The following is a 20,985-nucleotide window of genomic DNA, read 5'->3' as shown; positions in this document are numbered from 1 at the left end:
TTCTGGACTCTCTGTGCTACTCAAGCAGCTGAAAAGGTGGATAGTCTTAATTGGGTAAAAAAGGTAGAGATGGCTCCAACATCACCCACCCTTAAAGGCTCTTGTGATCATGATATTCTTGGGTGGCATAACAGGCTTATAACTAGCTGGTATATTTAGAGAAGCCCAGAGACTACTGTAAAATATTCAAGGGCTGGGGGCCAATGTAGAACTAGACCCAGGATTAGACCCTGCAAATGGTTGTTCTGTGGCCCACCCTTCTCCAACAGCACAAATGAGAATCTGAAATAATGAACAGTAATATCCTAGTGCTTCTAATAACAGTTTATATCTGAGGCCTTACTACAAATATAGGTAGAAGGACTTTCCAATGGCATATATATGTCATGACCTCCAACCCCTAAGAATCTCTAGAAGACATTCATAACCCCAGTATTATGGCAGGAGAGCTAGTTAGGAGTGTTAACTATTTCAGAATATTCAACAAACTTTTAAAGGGGGGATAACTGTACTATATCTTTATCGATACAGATTCCACCTGGCTCTTATGTGGGCCCACAATGTGAGGGAGGGAGACCATCAACCAATACTATGAGCAGCCCAAAAGAGTGCCAGCCACAATTCCTGCCCTTGTGCTCAAGGGAACAGGGACAGCTCCCACTGTACTACCCTGATGGCACACACAGCCCAAAGGGAACAGGGAGGAGGTGGAGCCATGACTCTGTTGCCATTACTCACAAGCCAGTGGAGGTGGCGGTGTTCATGGAGTTAGGGATGGAGAATATGCTGCAGTCTTCTAAGTAAGAAATTTGTAGGAGGCATTCTGCCGCCTTGAGAATGCATCCTTATGCTATCTCTGAGGTGAGGTATTTCTGCCCCATCCCTTACTATAGGGCAGGCTATGTGCCATCATTTTAAAATAAATTCTAATTTCAGCTACAGTACATCTTGTATACATAAACATGCTGGCATAGGGAACCCAATGCACTTAAGCAGTTGTATTTCAGTTTCAGGTGCTGCTGGCTTTTCAGTGGTTCCTACTGCTGCAGAAGCAACAATTATCAGGTATCGGCTTGAGGATACATAAATTTACTTGTTGAAGCAATTATCTGGAGAGACTAGAAATATACAGAAGGAACATTTGATGGGCTTTCTATCATCAGTGGGGTACACAGAACATCAGAACAATGACTAGTACTACAGTAAAGTCATCTGCACCATTCTCCTGTGTATCTAATTAATTAAAAAAACCTAATATAAAAGAGAAAAATGGAACTAAGAAAGGAAGATAAACTCCATTCTATGAAAAACTGCAGTTTATTTCTTAGAAATTCTTTGAATGCTTTAGTTTTTAATGTCATAGATTTGCAGCTACAATCCAAATGTTGATATATTTAAAATATATATTTAGACTAAATGTTTTTAAAGTAACTGTTGAAACATTAGCTTTCTAAAAATCCATGTAAGTACTGATTTTCCTGTAGGATAATTTGACCATGTCAGGAATTCCTTATATGTTACTAGAAAAAAAAGTAAAATTCAAAAGAATACTGCTTAAACCATATAGTAATTTGTGCATGTTTGCTATGACTACTGAAATATCAACACATTAGGGAGGTCAAATCATTGCGGGATTGAGATCACAGCAATGAAGTTTGAAGGACTACTACATTTTTTAGTCAAATATTATTCTGTTTACTTATATGAAATATGTAAATAATGTCTTTGATTTACTCTTTGTGAGAGTAAGGCAACCATTCCTCATCAGGACAGTTATTTTTAAAAAGTAGGAAATTTGAAGGTAGATTTAATTGTGGGCCTCTCGGTGTCTTTTAAGATATCTTGTCACAAATTTCAAATATGATAAAAATTGCGCTATTTGTTACACTTGAGCAATATATTGTTTCAGGCAAGAGTGAGAAAATCTTGCTATCAAACTCAAAATTCAATATTTAGGCAGTGTACTTTATAGACAGTATGTAATGCACTTTTACTAGGTGCTATTTTGACTTCTACTGCTATGTAAATTTACTCCTGATAGCAGTCTCTGTTGCTAGTGAATCAAATTACAATCAGAGTAAAGAAAAAAAAAAGATAACTTGCCATCCTTTATGTACAATGCAGTACAGGTAAAATTCATTTGTGGTGTGGATAGCCAATATAAAGCACTCTACAGTAATTATTCATCACACTGGAGCTTCCCTGGTCCTTGCTCACTCTGTGTTTGCTGTGGAAGTGGTCTCTGTACTGGCTGCACCTTGAGAGCTGTGATGGAGGAGGTAAGCCAAAGGAGCTATATTTATGCAAGTGGTGCAGACACGCTGCCCTAGTGCATTGGCTGCGGAGGGCTGTGCGACAATTCAGATGCCTGGGCCCACCAGGGCTGCATTTGACTGCTTCAACCTGAATGACATTTATGTATTTTTTTAAACAAAAATATGTATTTCATGGACTTTGCAAGGAAAATATAGACAAAAAGGTAGGTCAAATTTGGGGTCTCTCAATTTTGACAGTGCCCTTTTGAATGTAAAGAAGATAAGAAACCATAAAAGAGTCACCTTTTAAAAGATGAATAAGTAATGGAAATCCAACCAACATGGGACAAATAATCTCTATTCACAAGTAGGCAGCGGAGGAGTCACTGTTTGACCTCATGACATTCTGGGTAGCAAATTTTATATTATCAACACACAGGAATGGAATAAATATGGTTTTCTTGAGATTACTAAAGAAGAACAGTCTGTGTCAGGAGTTCCTGGAACTTTTAGTTCGAGCATATTAACAGTCAGAGGTTTTAACACTTTCCCACCCTGTCTTTTAAAAAACCCATCTTACACCAATAGGATGAAACTATGACCTATTGAAGAAGCAAAACTGACACTGACCTCTATAAGGGCAGGTATAATCAAGAGGAACTCCAATGAAGTCAATAAAACTACAGTGCTAGAAAAGCAGCATAAATGGGAAGATAATTAGCCCCACAATGTCCATCTTGGAAATTTAGAAATACTTTGTCTCCACTGTTCAAAATTTGCTCAAAGCATATCAGTTGACATCTATACAGACTCTATTATGCAGGAAATCCTTATGTCATCTTATATAGAGCCAGCATTGTTGAAAATAACTATTGTTTGGGGTAAGAAATAATTCCTCACTAACCATCCTCCAGAATGCATTTATTTCCTTTTTTATTTTTTTGCAAGGAAGTATTTTTGTCTTATTCTGGTGTGACGTGTGCAAAAGAATATTGGATGAAGACTCATAATGAGGGGCAAATCCAACAACACTTAGCAGAAACATCTTGAAATATAATTTAGTGACCAAATTCTCTGCTGGTTAAACAGGTACAGCTTTGATGGAGTTTTGCCCAGTTAAACCAGCAGAAAATTTGACTTATTGAGTGAAATCCTGGCCCCATGGAATTCAATGGCAAAACTCCTATTGATTTCAGCTGATTCAGGATTTCATCTAATGTTTTTAACAGTAATCATCTTTCTTGAAAGAATCATTTATCTGTTCTGATGTAAACAATTTCCAGTTACAAAACAAATAGATGGTATATATGGAAAATGGCTCTTTTGAAGCGCAAGGGGTACCAACAAAGGAATAGACATCTTGAGGATTGCTGTTACCATTGATGCATATAGATAGTATAAATTAGTTTCTTCTTAGTGCCATATCCATAGTAGACTTTGGCTTCCCTATAGAACATATGAATTAAGAAAGAATAAAACTTACTTATTTCTCTTGGTTTTGGTGCTATGGTCATCACTTACTTCCTCTGGACAAGAACTATCACTTTTATCTGCTAAAAAGAAATGCATAAAATTGGAATTATTAGACAGTTACTATCTACATGAGAACAAAAGTCTTAGACATCCCCCTTCACTTGTCCTTTTGTTCTGATACTTACTCATAATATTGGCTTATTTCTGCAATGATTTTTTTTTAACTTTAGAAGATACTTTATAAAATCCTCATAGGTGAGCTCATCAAAACAGAGTGATAAATACCAAAAAAATGACACTTTTTTTTATTTTTGCCCTTTAAGGGCTTCTCACTGTAAATTTGTGATTTTTTAAATATCATATTTGCCTGATAAACTGAAAAATATAACCACAAAGATGTTTATGTTACATTGTTATTTCAATCCTGACAGGGTGAATGATTTGAGAATGCTCATTTCGATCACAACTGCTTCCTTTTTCCTATTTTTCATTCCCATTTTACTGAAGCATAATGCTGCTTTCTTGTTAAATCTGACACGCTGTGTGGGTATGGAAGCAAAGTTAAGTAGATATTGTGGACTCTCAAACTCATAATATACCAAAACCTACTTTGGCCTGGATACTCTCCCAAAGAGGGCTTTGAGATGAGATTGTAATTCATAATGAATGTGAAGGTTATTGAGAGGACATCTATTTTTACAATTTCAAGTACTTCATTGTTTTTTCCACATACAAATTACAATCTCCAACGTAACAGTGCTCTGAATTCAAATGCACTGGCTACCAGAATTTACTACCACTCAATGCCTAGGTTGATTTTTGGAGTTTTAAGCAGTTTACTGGAAAAATATCATCCTATATGTGCTGAGCTCCTAGTATATTTAAACAACAGAAAGACCAACCCTGAGCCTCTTTGCAGCAGACTGCCAATCCTGACATTCTGCATGATATGAACACAGAGCACTATGATGAGATGAAAAAAACACAATTTCATTTGTGACTTTAAAAATAGATCTGAATCCAGATTTCCAGATCCACAGCCATACATTGACCCTTAGGACTTGTCTACACTACCCATCAGATCGGTGGGCAGTGATCGATCCAGCAGGGGTCGATTTATCCCATCTAGTATAGATCGATAAATTGACCGCTGCGGCTCTCCCGTCAACTCCGGAACTCCACCAGAATGAGAAGTGCAAGCAGAGTTGATGGGAGAGCATATGCTATTCACGTAGCTGAAGTTGCATATCTTAGATCGACCCTGCGCGGTAGTGTAGGCAAGCCCTTAGAGTATAATCCTAGCCCCATTGAAGTCAGTGGCAAAACTCAGGATTTTACCTCTGAAGATTACACTAATTAACATATAAATATTAGTATGATTTCTTAAAGTATATTTAACAATATATATTATTAAATTATTTTAAACCAATAAGTCCTTTGTATTTGTGCTTAATACTAAATTTACATTATGGGTCAAATCCTCCTTATATTGAGACCAATTGGAATTTGGCATTTTACTTCAAAGGGAGCAAAGTCTAGTCCTTGATTGTTTTTGTCTCCTTGTTTTAAGGAATATTAATTGTGTTTCAATGAACAGAACATAAACCAAACTACAACATAAGGGAGAACTACAGTAATATAAAAAGCCTCAAAAACTCTGATCACAGTATTTGGAGGTTAGGGACAGGAGCAGAGACCCTAACAGAAGGAAATATATACCAGGTTAAAATTATTTAAACTCTGCTGACTACAGAGTAAATTCAGGGGAAGCAAAAATGAATGGCACTTTAAAATAAAAAGGCTATGGCCTATATAATACTTATAAATACATCAGCACAAGTATTATGAATATACTTTGATATATGGTAATGAACCTAAGTAATGTTTTCAGTATCTGTACAATGCATGAAGATAGTTATCAATAGCTGCTAAATTCTTCTGTAGAGAAGCCTACATAGAAAACAATGTAGGGACTCAGAAGATAGAGTAAAATAATACAGTCTTGCTATTTTAAAGCCATTAATCAGGAGCTATTCATCCTGCTGAGACAGCAGTGATCTTAACTTTAATAAATTCCTAAGAGAGTACTATGTAATCTTTTAACAGCGTACTTGATGTTGCTTTCAAAGAGAATTCAAGTTAAAAATGACCTGAGGTTCAGGGCTGATTGGGCAAGCACAATCCTATTTCTACAAAATGGCACCTCTAGTAAAAAAAAGCCATGCTCAGCAGGCATCAATGCCAAATAAAAATCAATTGTCTCTTATCTGAGTTAAGCTTCAACATGTTAGCAAACATCTTATACTGAATATCTACAAAACACTTTATCACACCATAGATAGCCCTCTCAGAGTTGACTAGAAGATACATACTGCAAATGTTATTAATCTCAACAGTGAGACCATGTTTCTTGAATAAAGAATGTAGGGAAAGCACGTAGAAATAATACGAGTCCTGTCTGAAGTAGTAAGATTATTCCACTCTACATCTGAATAGGGCCAGGAAAAATATTGATCAATGACATTCCAATGAATATGCGAAGTTCTGAAGCAACTGAAGGTTGCTTGACTGAAAAACAGTTATAAGGCCCCATCTAGTTCTCTAAAGAAAGCCATCGCCCTGTTAATCATTGCTATGAAACAGATATATAAACTGTAAATCTAAGAAACATAGCAGTAGTCAAAAAAACGAACAGAATATTAGGAACCATTAGGGAAGGGATCGCTATTAAGGCAGTAAATACCATAATGCCATATATAAATCCACCTTTAATACTGTGTGCAGTTCTCGTTGCCCTATCTCAAAAAATGTATATTAGAAATGGAAAAGGTACAGAGAAGGGCAACAAAAATGATTAAGGTATGAAACCGCTTCCATATGAGGAGAGATTAAAAAGATGACCGTTCAGCTTGGAAAAGAGACAATTGAGGTGAGGGGGCATATAAGAGAGAAGACAGGATACTGGGTTGGATGGACCATTGGTCTCACCCAGAATAGTCATTTTTATGTTACTGTATGCATTTTAGAAAGAAAAAAAGCTGAAATCGAATTAGAATGTATCAGTATTTTTATGTTCTGTTTCTGATGCATAGCCTCATCTCAAACTCTCCTATCGTCCTGCTTGTCTTACTCGAGTTATCCTGTTAACTGCAATGGGACTACTTGCTTGAGTAAGTGGTGCAAAATCTGTCCCAAAATGTTTAAAGTAAACACCACCTATGCAAATTTTAAGTGGCAAACTCTGCAACACAAGACAGAAACTATCCAAGGTCTCCCACAAAAAGATAAAAATCAAATATTGTATTACTATTGGGCCCAACTGCAGAATCATCTTCTTGGGAGATGAGGGACCAGAGGAAAAAAACATCTAATAAGGGATTTATAACTTGAGAAACAATATAACTTGATTATAATCACTCTGTATAGTATTAGGAAGGAGTGCTACACTAAATCTGATGGACTGTCAAGCTTAATTCTAACTAGTTCATTAATTCTTTGCAACACTGAAAAAATATCACCACATCACTAGTGTTAAGTTGGTTAAGGATTCCATGACAACAAAGAAAACATCACTCATTATTTTATAAAAATAATTTAATTTATAAGTAAACTTAATAAATATATTCCACTGGTGTGAGACAATGTTTTACACATCTATTTAATAGACTTGTACTAATATTTTTTGCTTGAATATTAATCAAACCAAATTTCTTTCTGAATTCTTGAGGAAAGAGGGTGGATCAATTCATATCTGGTTTTGAATATGGCTCCTGTCCAAATATGAGAGCTAAATATGGAACAGAAAACAGTTCTGTGTGCATAAAAACTGCCTTCTATTCAGCTAAAAAAATCCCAAAGCCTAATTTCCATATTATGGGGCACCACAGGCGGTGTTGTCAAAAGAGATTGAAAAATACTTCGATTTGGGTCCTCCTCTCATCCCAAACTGCCTGGAGTGTTTTTTCTGTGACAAGAATTCTTATATCTAGTTCTATCTATATGGTTTCAATCTGTCTTGCTAGTGGCTGAATGAGAAGGAGTAAGCCAAGAGCACAGCCTTTGGCTGGAAACAAATGGGGGGTGAGGGAAGGCATTGGCCTGAGGCCATAGTTTTCTTTTCTTGGTTTCCTATATGTGCCAAGTTCCATTCTTCAGTTTCCACCTCTGTAGGCTGTTCTGTGTGAGAGGACAATGACTACAACTCTACTGAATCCCTGGTGTAGGTTTCATTCCAACCAACTTTTTAAAAGTACATGTTTCAATAATAAGTTGGTAATAACTTAACCTTGCCTCATTAGTCTGTGGGACTTTTAGTCAACTGCTCCCTTTCAGGCAACCACTGGACTACTCAGATGATTAGTATGGGGTGGACATGGACATTAGATGGACATTTATGGTGGTATTGCTTTTGTCCTGGTGTATGGGACCTGTAAGACTTGTTTAGTTTTTTAAAGGTAGGAATGAACAAGAAAGAAGGGATATTGGGACAATTTCATCCATGAAAAAGTTTGATTTTATTCATATCAGAATTTTAGACCAAATAGTAGATGCCTCATACTGCCTTGTATCCAATACACTCTTTTCAAAAAGCGAAATATTATTGCTCATAACCTCAATAGCCTTTCCTGGCATTCCACTGGGTGATAATTTTTTCTAGTGCATTTACATATTCTAATGATCTGGGTTGTTTTATGACTTTGGATACACAAACTGAAGTAGACACATGTTTCTGAACACACCGTTCCAATATATGGAGTTCAGAAACAGAGAGTCAGGCAGGCTGAAAATGTCATTGCCTATAGAAATAAGATGACAAAAATCCTCAAAAATCTTTGAAAAGAGAAAGGGATATCATGGTTGGTATCTGATCACAATATGATACAGTGGAGTAATGATACACAGTGCCAACAAAATAGTGCTATGGTCAAAATGAGTTACAGCAGAGACTCTTACTTACAAGAAATGACAGGTCAAGGATATGCCCTCTTATATGTGTCATCTGATCTGAGAAAGTTAAAGTCTATAAATTGGCCATGAGCTTTGCTGTTAATGATTCGTACGTGCCTGTAAAGATCAGTAGGAGTTGAACACATGTCTGCAGGACTACCAGGCAAACAACAGCCCCACATTGTTACCCAGCTGAAACCTAGTCACTTCCTTGACCCACAATCCAGAGGTTCAACACCATGGGAAGTTTAGCCTTCAGTGGTCTGACTGACAGTGGTCTTAGCAATCCCTGATTGGCTCATTGTCCTGATATAAACCCAGAGGAAGTACCAAGAAGCATTTAGGCAACAATGTGGATCCCTATCTAGCTAGCTGCCTGCCCTGACTCTCTGTTTTTGAACTCTTGGTAGTGGTGTCAGCTCTGAGTTAGATTATAACTCCTGATTGATCTGTCAAATCCCAATACCTGATACTGACCTTTAGCCTGATTCCTCATTCTGACTATGGCTTGATCCTCAGCTTGACTCTTGACCCTGATACTGGCTCTGATCCTTGGCTTCAATTCTGGAAACCCAAGCTCCTGCCACTAACCTTGCTTACCTTCGCCCAGGATCCTGACAGTACCTAAATTGATATAATTCCAGATTCTCCATTATGTTACAGAGGTGTGATGCTGGTGTAACTCCATTCAAGACAACTGAGTTGCACTAGTGTAAAGCTGGTACTGAGGAGTGGAAAATGAGGTCTTCAATCTCTAAGCAGCTGAGTATATTGTATTAAATCATACATTCCTTATTCCACTCTTACTCCAACTCCTCCCATAGATTTCAAAGACAACAGAAATTTTCCCCACCTTTGGATTGAGAGAAATGGCCCAGTATGAACCCATTAGTAAAGAATCATGACACCTTCATAAATCTCTATAAGAACTAATTTTAACAAAGGTGGAATAATTGATAAATGCCTAAATGTCATTCCTGAATTACAAATGCACTTGATCTTTTAGTTCAGTGATGTGCTGATAACCTATGATACTCTGAAAATAATTATGCTTGCTCACATTTTTGTGTGCCTTTGATTTAAAAATTTTAATTAAACTCAACAACAGCAACTAAACTAAGTACATTTGGCAACTATCTCACAAACGTGTAGCTTATTTGGTTGATTTATTTACTCAAGATTTTCAGCTAATGGGTATGCTGCAAATAATTTATTTGACCTCATCAGCTAATATACTCAGTATAAGCTGATTTTCTGAAATACTCATACAAATCCCATTTATATCAATGGAAGCTGCAAATTATTAGCAACAATGAAAATCCAGCTATAATTCACCAGAATAACCTGACACAATAGTCAAGGCATAATGTGACACACACACAATAGCATGTAAAGAATAGGACACACAACAGAAAAGGAATTTCTTAAATAACACAGACCAACAATGGCATTGGCACAAAGATGTTTTGAGGATTAATGATAGGCTATGAATAATGGCCCTCAGTTTTGTCTTGGGTTATCATTTCTACCTACCCAGTCATTAATTAATCCTCCAGAATGCCCTACACTTTTATTGCTATTGCTAAACAAAACTTATGTTGCATTGTGCTTCTGAACCAGAACTTCAGAAGATTTGGTCTTGGAGCCTTTGGTCACTGTGTTTATCAGAAAGTTATCTGCTTCACATGAAGAAAGCTTTGATTTTGTTCCAAGTCTCTTTTAAAATTGAATTTATACCTGCAAAGGCAAGAAATTCATCTCTTAAATGATGTTAAGTGATATATAAATATATCCCCTACAGTAACAATGAGGAGTCCAGTGGCACCTTAAAGACTAACGCATCCCCTATAGTAACAGTCTATGGAATTTTTTCTATCAAACATTTACAGCAAGGTCCTGACTATCATTTACTCATATCAACTTGCAAGAACACCCTTTCATATCCTCAGTTCATCCTCACAACTCCTATTTAGGAGTAGCCCGTTGGGAATTGTTTGTGGATCAACAATATACATTATGCACTTTAAAATTGACTGTGTTTTTTACTTTCATCATAGATGAAAAATAAATCTCACTTGATGTACCTTCATGGGAAATGTGGGGATTGTTTTTGTTTAGTTACAATATATTCGATTTTCAAAAATAATTTTTGTTTACTTTTCTTCTTCACGAACCTCACCACTAAAACAACAAGGAGTCTGGTGGCACCTTAAAGACTAACAGATTTATTTGGGCATAAGCTTTCGTGAGTAAAAACCTCACCTCTTCAGATGAGACATGGATTAAAGGAACTTTGTAAGTGTAACTATACTACAAAATACATTATTCAATCCATACGTGCTGGTGGTGATGATCACCCAATGCAATCAGCTAATTAAATATGAACAGTGCATCAAATAATTGATCTGCATGTAGACCTTTTCCTAACAAGGGCAGAAAAGTTGTTGTTCACCCAGTCCTAATGTCCAGACAGCATGGCTTAATCTTTCTAGTGGTTCCCCGCTTCAACAACAAAAAAACCCACCTGTCAAAGTACCACATTGGGGAGAGGGAAGAAGAGGGAAACAGCTGAGGTCTGTGTTGAGCTCAACTCCCTCACAATAGCTGCAGCCAAGAATTATCACACAGATCAAGAAGCAACACTAAATGGAGTGGAAACCAGTAATAGCCCAGGGCAGACAGGCATCAGCTGGCAAAGCAGGTTTTTAGGGAGCAGTATTTACTTTTATAAGGCTAAATAACTGGTAAAGGGGGAGATTGAGGGCCTAGCTCATGTTACTGAGCAAATACTGACATGAGTTGTCTCAGTGGGGACTACTCCTATAAGCGGCCACTAATGTAAGTAATTGCTGCACCACTGCGGGCTGAGCGAGCAATTAAGTAGGGGGTGGTAGATTAGAAATATAGTGAGTGAGCTGTGAGCAGGAAAGCTGAAAGAAGTGTGTGGGATGGGATAGAGATGGGCAGGGGAAATTAGTTCATCAAATTGACCTTCTTCATGGCAAACCAGGTGGCAAATCGTTGTTCTCCAAGAAGTGAACTTTAAAAAAAAATACATTTGAAACACTTAACATGCACTACTGCAAAGCAAGTTCTCTCTTCAGTCAACACCAAGAATGTCATTCTGAAATCTACAGTGCTTGAGGGTTGATTGGCAAAGCCATTTTTGGATTGTGGTACCCACATGTCCGCCAAACCTTTCAGCAGTCCTCAGAGATTTACTTTTGGGATTATTTTCTTACAGCTGGGTTAAATAATCCTTTATTACTGTACAACTGCCTTTGGTAGCATGGTCAATAAGACATTTGCAGAAATCATGCTATCCTAACACATTCCTAATGTATGTTTTGGAAATATGAATGCATTAAAGGTAAAGACAAAGTCTTCCAAGGTGTTATTTTTTAAATCAAAGATTCTTTCAACATAAGAAGCCACCTATTTTTACTTCCTTGCTAATAATGAGAGAACTCCAATACAAATGTTAGAATTTCAGTGTAAATAAATATTTTGTAAGCAGCATCACTTAACAAAATACTTTACACAAAATCCAACAGGAAAATCATCATTCTGATAATTTTCACTTAATATATTTAACTATCGAGTTTCATTTAGCATTTGATTTTAAATAGATGCAAATAATCACAGCTTTAGTTACTTGCTGAAGTTTCCAGCTTGCGTTTATGAGGTGGATCTTCAATGATTCTATTAATATCACCACGATTCTTTAGATCCACTGGTTTCTCCCATACTGACAGCTGCATTGTAGGGTTGAAGAAGAAGACTCGGTCATCTCCAGTCCAGACTACACACCTATTTTAATTAATAAACTATGCTTAGATAATCTCACATACACATAGAAACAAGATATTAAACTCATGGCTAATTCAATATTCTCCATAGTCTTATACAGCATGGGTGAAATTCACCCTCCTATCCAACTTAAGGCCCCTGCATTAAGGAAATTTCTCCCCATACTAATAAAATATCATTATCAGTGGTCAGAAAAGTATGCGGGCACATGCACACACACACTCTCTCTTTCTCTCTCCACCAGGGAAAAAAACAAACAAACAAAAAACAGGACCCAAGTAAAACAATGATGCTTATAACAACTGAGGCCATGGTAAAGAATTACATTTCATATTTTCAAAATGTATCTGTGAAGGTGGTGAACCACAGAGGTCTCAAGCTGTTTTGCATAGTCAGTGCCTACTCAACACCCATATAAGATAGATTCAGGGAGGTTGCCATTGGGTAGAAGGCAGCCACAGAAACCTCATGTGGCTGCCTCTGAGGTAGAAGGAATAGCCAGAATTCCATTAGGCCTCCATGGCTATGGATCCCAGCCAAACCCTACAGGGGTTCCATGCTACAAAGACAGAAAGGGCCTGATCCAAAGTCCACTGAAATCAATAAACATCCCCCCCACCCATTGATTTAATTGAGCTTTTGGACCAAATATGCAATGTGCCCAAGCCATGACTGCTATGCAAACCAGAATTTCCTGACTTGTTCAATTTAAATGTCAGCCTCAGCATTGCATTAACTTAGTTCCTTGCATTACATTTCCTTTTTAAAGCAGGAAAAATATTATTTTAATAAGCGGTATTATATCACAATGATGGATATTCAAGTAAACCTGGATGCACTTGATTAAACGTATAGTTTTTACAGACATATAGTACCATATATGCATCTGAAGCCTGTACTTTGTGCATACTTAAGAAAAGTAGTATACAACACATACCCATTATGCCATTTTAAAACGCATATAAAGGGCCAACTCCTGACCTCCTTGAATCAGAAACACCTGACAAGAACTGATCTTATTAATGCAAGCTCTCCATCACTTGGCAGTTCTCAATGGCACAGGGGAATAGAGCTATCAAAAAGACATGCTTAAAAAGAAACCTGTTCTGTGTAAAAGACTGAGAACATAAAAAGTGATATATAAATGCTAAGTCCTATTATTGGATAATTTGAAGTTTTCTGTGAACTAATAGTAAGAGAGCACCATTGATTGCCTGTTCTGCTAATAAAAAATATATAACCTTTGGAGCGGTCTAAAGGGAGACTGTATATCTTTATAGTGCAGAAAACAGAGGCAAGAAGTGTTTTCTATTGGTAAAAATAAGAAGATAAAAGTAATTAAGAATGCATTGTAAATTATGTGCATTCCCAAGGTAGAAGACAAAGTTGGAAGTGAACACAAAACTGTTGAATTCTCAGTTATAGTTATCCCTTGTACCTTTGGAGTTAAAATAGTGGGGACCTGATGAATATTTTAATAATTTTCATATTATAATAATATACAAATACTTCAGCTTTGAAAATAACATCCCAGAATGGCTGACCTATTCTTTTATGTGGTAATAATTAGGTGAAAACAACATTTGGTATTTTGTGTCTCAGAGCTACAGTTCTCAGTTTTATCACAGACACTGTTAATCAGATCAAGAACTCTAAATGTACCATTAAGCATTAGTCTTTGGCTCACAATAGATCAGGATAGAGTTGATGGAAGACTTTAGGAACAAGAAACCAAACTACCATAAATATCACAGTCCTACTGGCAGGCATTTTAGAAGCCAAGCATTAGGGGGAAGAAGGGAGTAATTAGCAGTTAACTGATTTATTTAATAATACGGTTACATTTCTCCCTTTACCTAAATCTGTGGATAATGGGCCCAATAATGTCAAATGGTGCATGCCTCCCGCAAAATGCTGAGCACTCTCAATTGTAATTAGCTTTAATGGCAATTGAGCTCATTCAGCCCTTTTGCAGAATCTGTCCCTGTAGGAGTACTATGTGGAGCTCATGGTGTGCTTCAAAAGCAGGAAGCCAGTGTACTGTGAGTGTCACAGTCATGCCATCATACACATTTAGGACAGTCTCAGCACCTGCCAATTGTGCACATCAGCATCTCTGGCCAGGAGGAGATGAGAACAAGGCTATTTTCAAAAAGCTGTTGATGCTGCTCTCTAATAATTTAATAGTGACTTCTCCCATGCACAAGTTCAAAGTCTCTGATCTCACACACAGTTTCTACCACTTTGGGTGATGGGAGACCACATTTGAGGCTGATACTGTATTAGTCATTTGAAGTGTACTGCTAGGCCATCTGGAGTCTCAGCATTTATCTAATAAAAACAAGGTGATTGCTAAAATGGAAATGGCACATTTCCACACCTGATTGAAAGACCAAGTAAGCATCTCTAGAGAGCTGTAAAAATGGATCCAAATGGCAGGTCCCTCATGAAGCCTTTTCATTTTTCCATAACTAACCCAATTTGACATTTAATTTAAAATTAGTACCCCCTTCCCCCACATTACATATCACCTGTACCTCTTTGGCATAATAAAAATTTCATTATCCAAAAGGGAAAATATGGTATTTGGTTTCAGTCACAGATCACAAACTGAAAGTGCAGATGATGCTATGTTCTTTAATTAAAATAATGACATTTAAATATGTAAGAAAATAACCTTAATATAACATATACTGTATTTACATGGTAGTTAGGCAGGGTTAACTAATATTTCTGAGAACTGTTTAGTCATATAAACAAATCTGGCTAATTGTTGCCCTGCTCTAATCTCTCCTTTTTATGGGAATTTATTTCATCAGGTGGAGGCCAGGAAATGTTTATGAGAGCTGAAGTCCTTAAATTCGCTGATATCTTTTAGTCAGACATTAGTGTTCTGGTCTCATTAATATATGATCTCCTCTGAGCAATAAACAATAGTTGGGTGCCCAAGTTGCCTCACATGTGCCATAAAATCACAGATTCATAGAATCACAGGGTTAAAAGTGACCTCAGGAGGTCATCTAGTCCAACCCCCTGCTCAAAGCAGTACCTAATCCCCAACTAAATCATCCAAGCCAGGGCTTTGTCAAGCCTGACCTTAAAAACCTCTAAGGAAGGAGATTCCATCACCTCCCTAGGTAACCCATTCCAGTTCTTCACCACCCTCCTAGTGAAAAAGTTTTTCCTAATATCCAACCTAAACCTCCCCCACTGCAACTTGAGACCTTTACTCCTTGTTCTATCATCCGGTACCACTGAGAACAGTCTAGATCCATCCTCTTTGGAACCCCTTTTCAAGTAGTTGAAAGCAGCTATCAAATCCCCCCTCATTCTTCTCTTCTGCAGAGTAAATAATCCCAGTTCCCTCAGCCGCTCCTCATAAATCATGTGCTCCAGACCCCAAATCATTTTTGTTGCCCTCCGCTGGACTTTTTCCAATTTTTCCACATCCTTCTTGTAGTGTGGGGCCCAAAACTGGGCTCAGTACTCCAGATGAGGCCTCACCAATGCCAAATAGAGGGGAATGATCACGCCCCTCGATCTGCTGGCAATGTTCCTACTTACACAGCCCAAAATGCCATTAGTCTTCTTGGCAACAAGAGCACACTGTTGACTCATATCCAGCTTCTCGTCCACTGTAACCCCAGTCTTTTTGATACCATCAGAGGTCAATCAAACTGAGGAGAAGAAAAGAGTGGAAGCGGTCCCTTCCCTTTGCCTCTCCCCTCTTCATCTTGCTCTTTCTCCAATGGCCTCTTGTACCTCCACTGACTGTTGCCCCTTTCTCCTGTCCCTAGCCCTTGAAGCTCTCTCACTCTCTCCCTGCTTCTCTTCCATTTCAGGCCCTGAAAACACTTCATGAACTTTATGCACTGTCCATTGTCGTTATGAAATCAATGGATTTACTCAGTGCATGAAGTTAAGCATGTGTCTTTGTAGGATTGGGGCCTTAGTAGCTAACCTTTTCTTCTGTCCTTGTCCCATGGAGAATCCCATTCAGATTGGAAATTCTCCCTAGGAGTTATGGAATGAAATTAAGGAAGGGAAAATTCTGGCTGAAAAAATTAGGCAAAAATTCCTAATGATGAAGATTCTGTTAGGCTGTGGAAAAGTCATCCATTGCGAGAGGTGAAGGAAGCTTAACTTCTTGGGACCTTTACAAATAGACCGGACAAACCATTGGAAGCATAAATATAGTATAGGGAAACAAGTGGCCCCAGGGGATGCATAAAGTGACTAAGCAGTAGTTTTCCATCTCTGACTAAATGTGGTATCTATGGGTAAGTAAATTAGTGGGCTGTTTCAGTTATAATGCATCACTGAAATAGTTAATGTTGTCCTTTAAATTGTTATTGTTAGGCTTCATGATTAACATCCCACTGGGACTGATGAAACAAGTTCATAGCTCTCATAGCTATTTGTAATTACTAACTGTCTGAAGACAAAGGAAGACAGGCGTGAATAGTTACAATTTGAACTGCTGTTTTTGCAGACACAAGACATATCCTCTCTTTTCTGTGATTCCATCATTGCTGAATTTTCCACAGAATTCAGCAGCACTTGAAACAGAATTCTACATCAGAACCTAAAGCTTTCATTAAAAGATTTGTGCATACACAATGTGCTGCATCTCTTTCAAGTCACTTTGATGACAAAAAATTAGTGTAAGCCCAGCTTAACTCGCCAACTAAATTTAGTTGCCCAAGCAGTGCAAAGCACCCAGAGTGGACTGGTGAATTTGGGCCTAAATTTCTAGCCCTTATAGTTGTGAGGTGTATAAACTTCCAAACGTGAGTCACATGTAAACCAATGCTGTGTTTTCTGCCTGAGTCTGTTTACAGATTGCCTGCAACAACAGCTCCAAGAAGCACAAACTGCTCTTATTCACTATAATGTTAACTTCAAATAATATGCTTCACATTTATTTGTTATTCATTCTATGAAAGGTATTATACATATATTTAAAATCAAAGTAAAATATTTATTTTATGTTGTAAAATTGGTCAATTTCACTGGATATTTGGAGGAACTATATTTATTTAAAATAGTTTTAAATACAACACATTGTATGTAAAACATATTAATGGGACTCAATGGATTTTAAATATCCACATTACAACACATGTACATCAATGCTTTTACAAAGCACAACAAGTGGCTTACTTTTCTTCTTTTCAGGTGACCAGCCAAAGGAGGGCTTCACTCTATTTTGCAACTGTTTTGCCTGAATAAGAAGTGAAGGATGGGGCTCAGAATTAGCTACATTCCATTACCTTTGGCACTATGTGCTGAATGCCCTACAAGGCTAAGATGGGCTGGTAGCACATTAACAATTGAAAACTCACCTTTTGGTTTGTTTTAAGTGGCACAACCTCCAGCCCCACTCAGGTTTCTCCAGTATGACACCCCAGCATACACCTAGTGATGTTACATCAACCATGGAATCCTGCGGAAGCATGGAGCCAACCTATAGGTGGAGAGGGGTTGAGGTAAATTCCAGGCTATTGTTGAATTTGTTAATGTATTTAGCTATTTGGCATGGCTTTGTAAACCTGTTCTTAAAGAACTATTTTATATCCCAAAGGGTGTAAATTATATAGACGCCCCACACAGGCATGCTCCATGTTCCAGTGTGATTCATGGTGGATCTGAGGACATCAGCATGGTGCATGTTGGGTATTCCACATCAAGCAGGGGACAACTGTCAGTAATAGGGCTAGTCATTGTGGGACCTAATAAAAAGGACCAGATTGTGATACCATTACTCACTTTGAGTAATGTCTTGCTCATCAAATACTCTGAAATCAATGGCACTATTAGAAAATTAAGGTAAGTAAGGATATCACAAATCAGGACCAAAGAAATGTGCAATTTCAACTGATGTGCTGAATGGCCCTTTCACCATTCAACACAAGCTGCTAAAGATGATGGAATGCTGTGAATTCCTTTTGCAGGTTTCCAGTTGATTACAGACTCTACTATACAAGAATGGATCGCTAAGATATGCTATAAATGGCTTATGATACTGTTGGGTTTAAATGGTTACAGTTCCCTAGGTATCACCATTTTCACCATTAGCAGATGTCATGAAGAGGAGTGGTTATCACATATCTTAAACATAGGTCATAATTAATGATGACCTTATGCTGCATGTATATCATGTTGACCTGCAAGAAGACACAATATAATAATAAATCATAATTATAGATATTTACATAGGACCTTTTATCCAGAGATCCCACAAATCTCTACAAACTGAAGAAAAACAACAGGGATCACTTCCTCTGCCACTAAAATGTGGCCATGTCTGGGGTAAAGAAAAGAAACACACTTACACACACATACACACACACACCAACCAACAGTTCAGGACAGAAAGTAAAGAATTATCTTTGTCCAGTTGAGACCACAGAGCTGAATTGGGATTTGGACAGAAAAACAAGCTCACAGGACACAACTTACTCATAAATATCACCTGAGATCTATTACAAACCTGTAAGACAATGAGTTTCCTCAATTCCCACTGAAGTCACTGGGAGAGGACGACGATCAGGCCCTAAATAATCAATAGCATTTCTTGCAGTACCAAAGTTTTCTTTTCAGGTCATTCAAGTACTAAGCAGAGCTGACCCTCCTTATTTGTGAGATCCGATAAGATCAGAGCTCAAGCTAGTGATATGAACTATCAACAAAACACAATCATTACATTCTGCAGATAAGAATTGATTCTTAGCTTGAGTTGGTATCAGGTGCACACTCAACCGTTCTTATAAATGCTGATAGCTGTCTTAGACTGTACATGTGGCTATGTCCTATCATTTTGTGTAACTATATGAATAGTGATGTAAATCTACAATGCCACTTTGTAAAAGAAAATAGTGCAATATTGTTAAACATCCAGAATTGTTTTACTGTTGCTGCTATGCACTCATAAAGACACAGACCATTAATATATGTTTGGCAATAACAATGATATTGATGATTTATTATTATTCATCCTGAATATACTTACCATGGTGATCCTGGTACAGGAGTAGATGCCACAGGCTTGTTGCCATTTGAAATGCTATCATCTTCATTTACTAGTTTCAAAGGATGATCCTTGACACAGAAAGACACAAAAATTAGTCAGCAAGTGAAACTGATGCTCAGGAGTGCTACTATTATACAAACAACTCTGTTTAAACTGGAGGTGGATTATTAAATCATCATTATACCACTGGAGACCATATGGACAACCATCTACCTCTAAACCAGCTAGGTTAGATTGGAAAGAATATAAACACTACCCTATTTGGAATGTTATGCATGCAAAGCTTGAGAGATAAAAAGTCTTCCATATACAGCACAGGTTATAGCTCACATGGAATACTGTGTATAATTTTGTGCATTTCACCATAATTAGGATAGGCCATATCATCATCAGAAAGAAAGAAACCAACCAACCAACCATGTGGATTGGGATACTCAGTAAGCTCAGGATCAGGTGGGGCTTTGGAACCAGAAGGCCAGCTAAGAGTGCAGAGTGCTCTGAGGGAACATGCAGGGGCAAAGAAAACTTGCACATCTGGACAGGTGTGAGGAAAAGGCTAGAAGGGAAGGGGTGCTGGTGCTTGTGCCTTGGGTTGGCAGCAAAACACTTTTGTTTGGCAGTGAAGAGCATGTGGTTGCAGGAGGCAGTTTGCATGGTAAGCAACTGGAACTGCTGGAAGTCAGGCATCAGGGGGGTTGAGGGTGCTCTGCATAAGTTAATAATTCAGTTATTTCTATTAATAATTCAGTCATCTACTATTTGTAGACAATTTTGCCTTACTTTGCTCAAGAATAATGCTGTTGAGAGTGATTCTCCACTGGCCTGTGTGTATGTCTGACAACAGTTCTTATGATACCAGCCATTGCACGGAGAGATTTTTGCCCTTTAGCTGGAAGCCTGGCATATATAGACCAGTTAACTATTTGAAAATTGCAGACAGGCAATCTCCTAAACATTTATTTATCAGGTAGTCTGGAAAGCTACAGGTAATAAGTGTTTTAAGGGTTAAAAAAATCAATTTATATCAGTAGCTTAAAGAAATGAATGGAACGGAGGAAGGGGATGCTATGATAGCTCCCATGCAGTGTCAATGCTTGAGAGGATGTAATATGATTAAAAAATAATAAGCACATATACAGAGCTCTTAATCTTCAAAGTACTTTACAAATTTTAAGCACTCAACAATGCTTTTGAGAACCAGTGCAGCACTCTGGAGCAGCTGCAGTCTGAGGGATGATGGACTGAGATATTATGATTATATAAAGCATAATGTCTCCAAGGTGCTGGGGGCAGGTGGAATAGGAATGGGAGTGGAGAGAATGAAACACACTGAACAGCGGCACTTGCTATCTTTCCAAAAGGTTGAGGGTGTTCTCTGTGCAGCGCTGCCTTACTGGGGTAAACTGGTGGGGCAGGGAGAAAAGAAAGGAGGAGAAGAGGCTGGCCACACATATCACCTTTGAGTTG

At 37.8% G+C, this 20,985-nt stretch overlaps 1 protein-coding gene across 2 annotated transcripts in view; it reads right to left on the bottom strand.

The window, feature by feature from the left end:
• The window catches only part of TCERG1L (transcription elongation regulator 1 like), a 225,551-nt gene that overhangs the window by 22,025 nt on the left and 182,541 nt on the right, over positions 1-20,985 (bottom strand). For both annotated transcript variants that reach the window (XM_054033548.1, XM_054033547.1), the window contains exons 7-9: positions 19,498-19,586; positions 12,331-12,485; positions 3,739-3,808 (exon numbers count right to left, since the gene is read on the bottom strand). In XM_054033548.1, coding sequence (XP_053889523.1) covers positions 3,739-3,808; positions 12,331-12,485; positions 19,498-19,586 — 314 coding nt within the window. The remainder of the gene's footprint in view (positions 1-3,738; positions 3,809-12,330; positions 12,486-19,497; positions 19,587-20,985) is intronic.

This window comes from Malaclemys terrapin, chromosome 7 (assembly GCF_027887155.1).
Source record: "Malaclemys terrapin pileata isolate rMalTer1 chromosome 7, rMalTer1.hap1, whole genome shotgun sequence".
NCBI lineage: Eukaryota > Metazoa > Chordata > Testudines > Emydidae > Malaclemys > Malaclemys terrapin.
The sequence above is the reverse complement of the archived record's forward strand: the minus strand, read 5'-3'. Positions and strand labels throughout refer to the sequence as shown.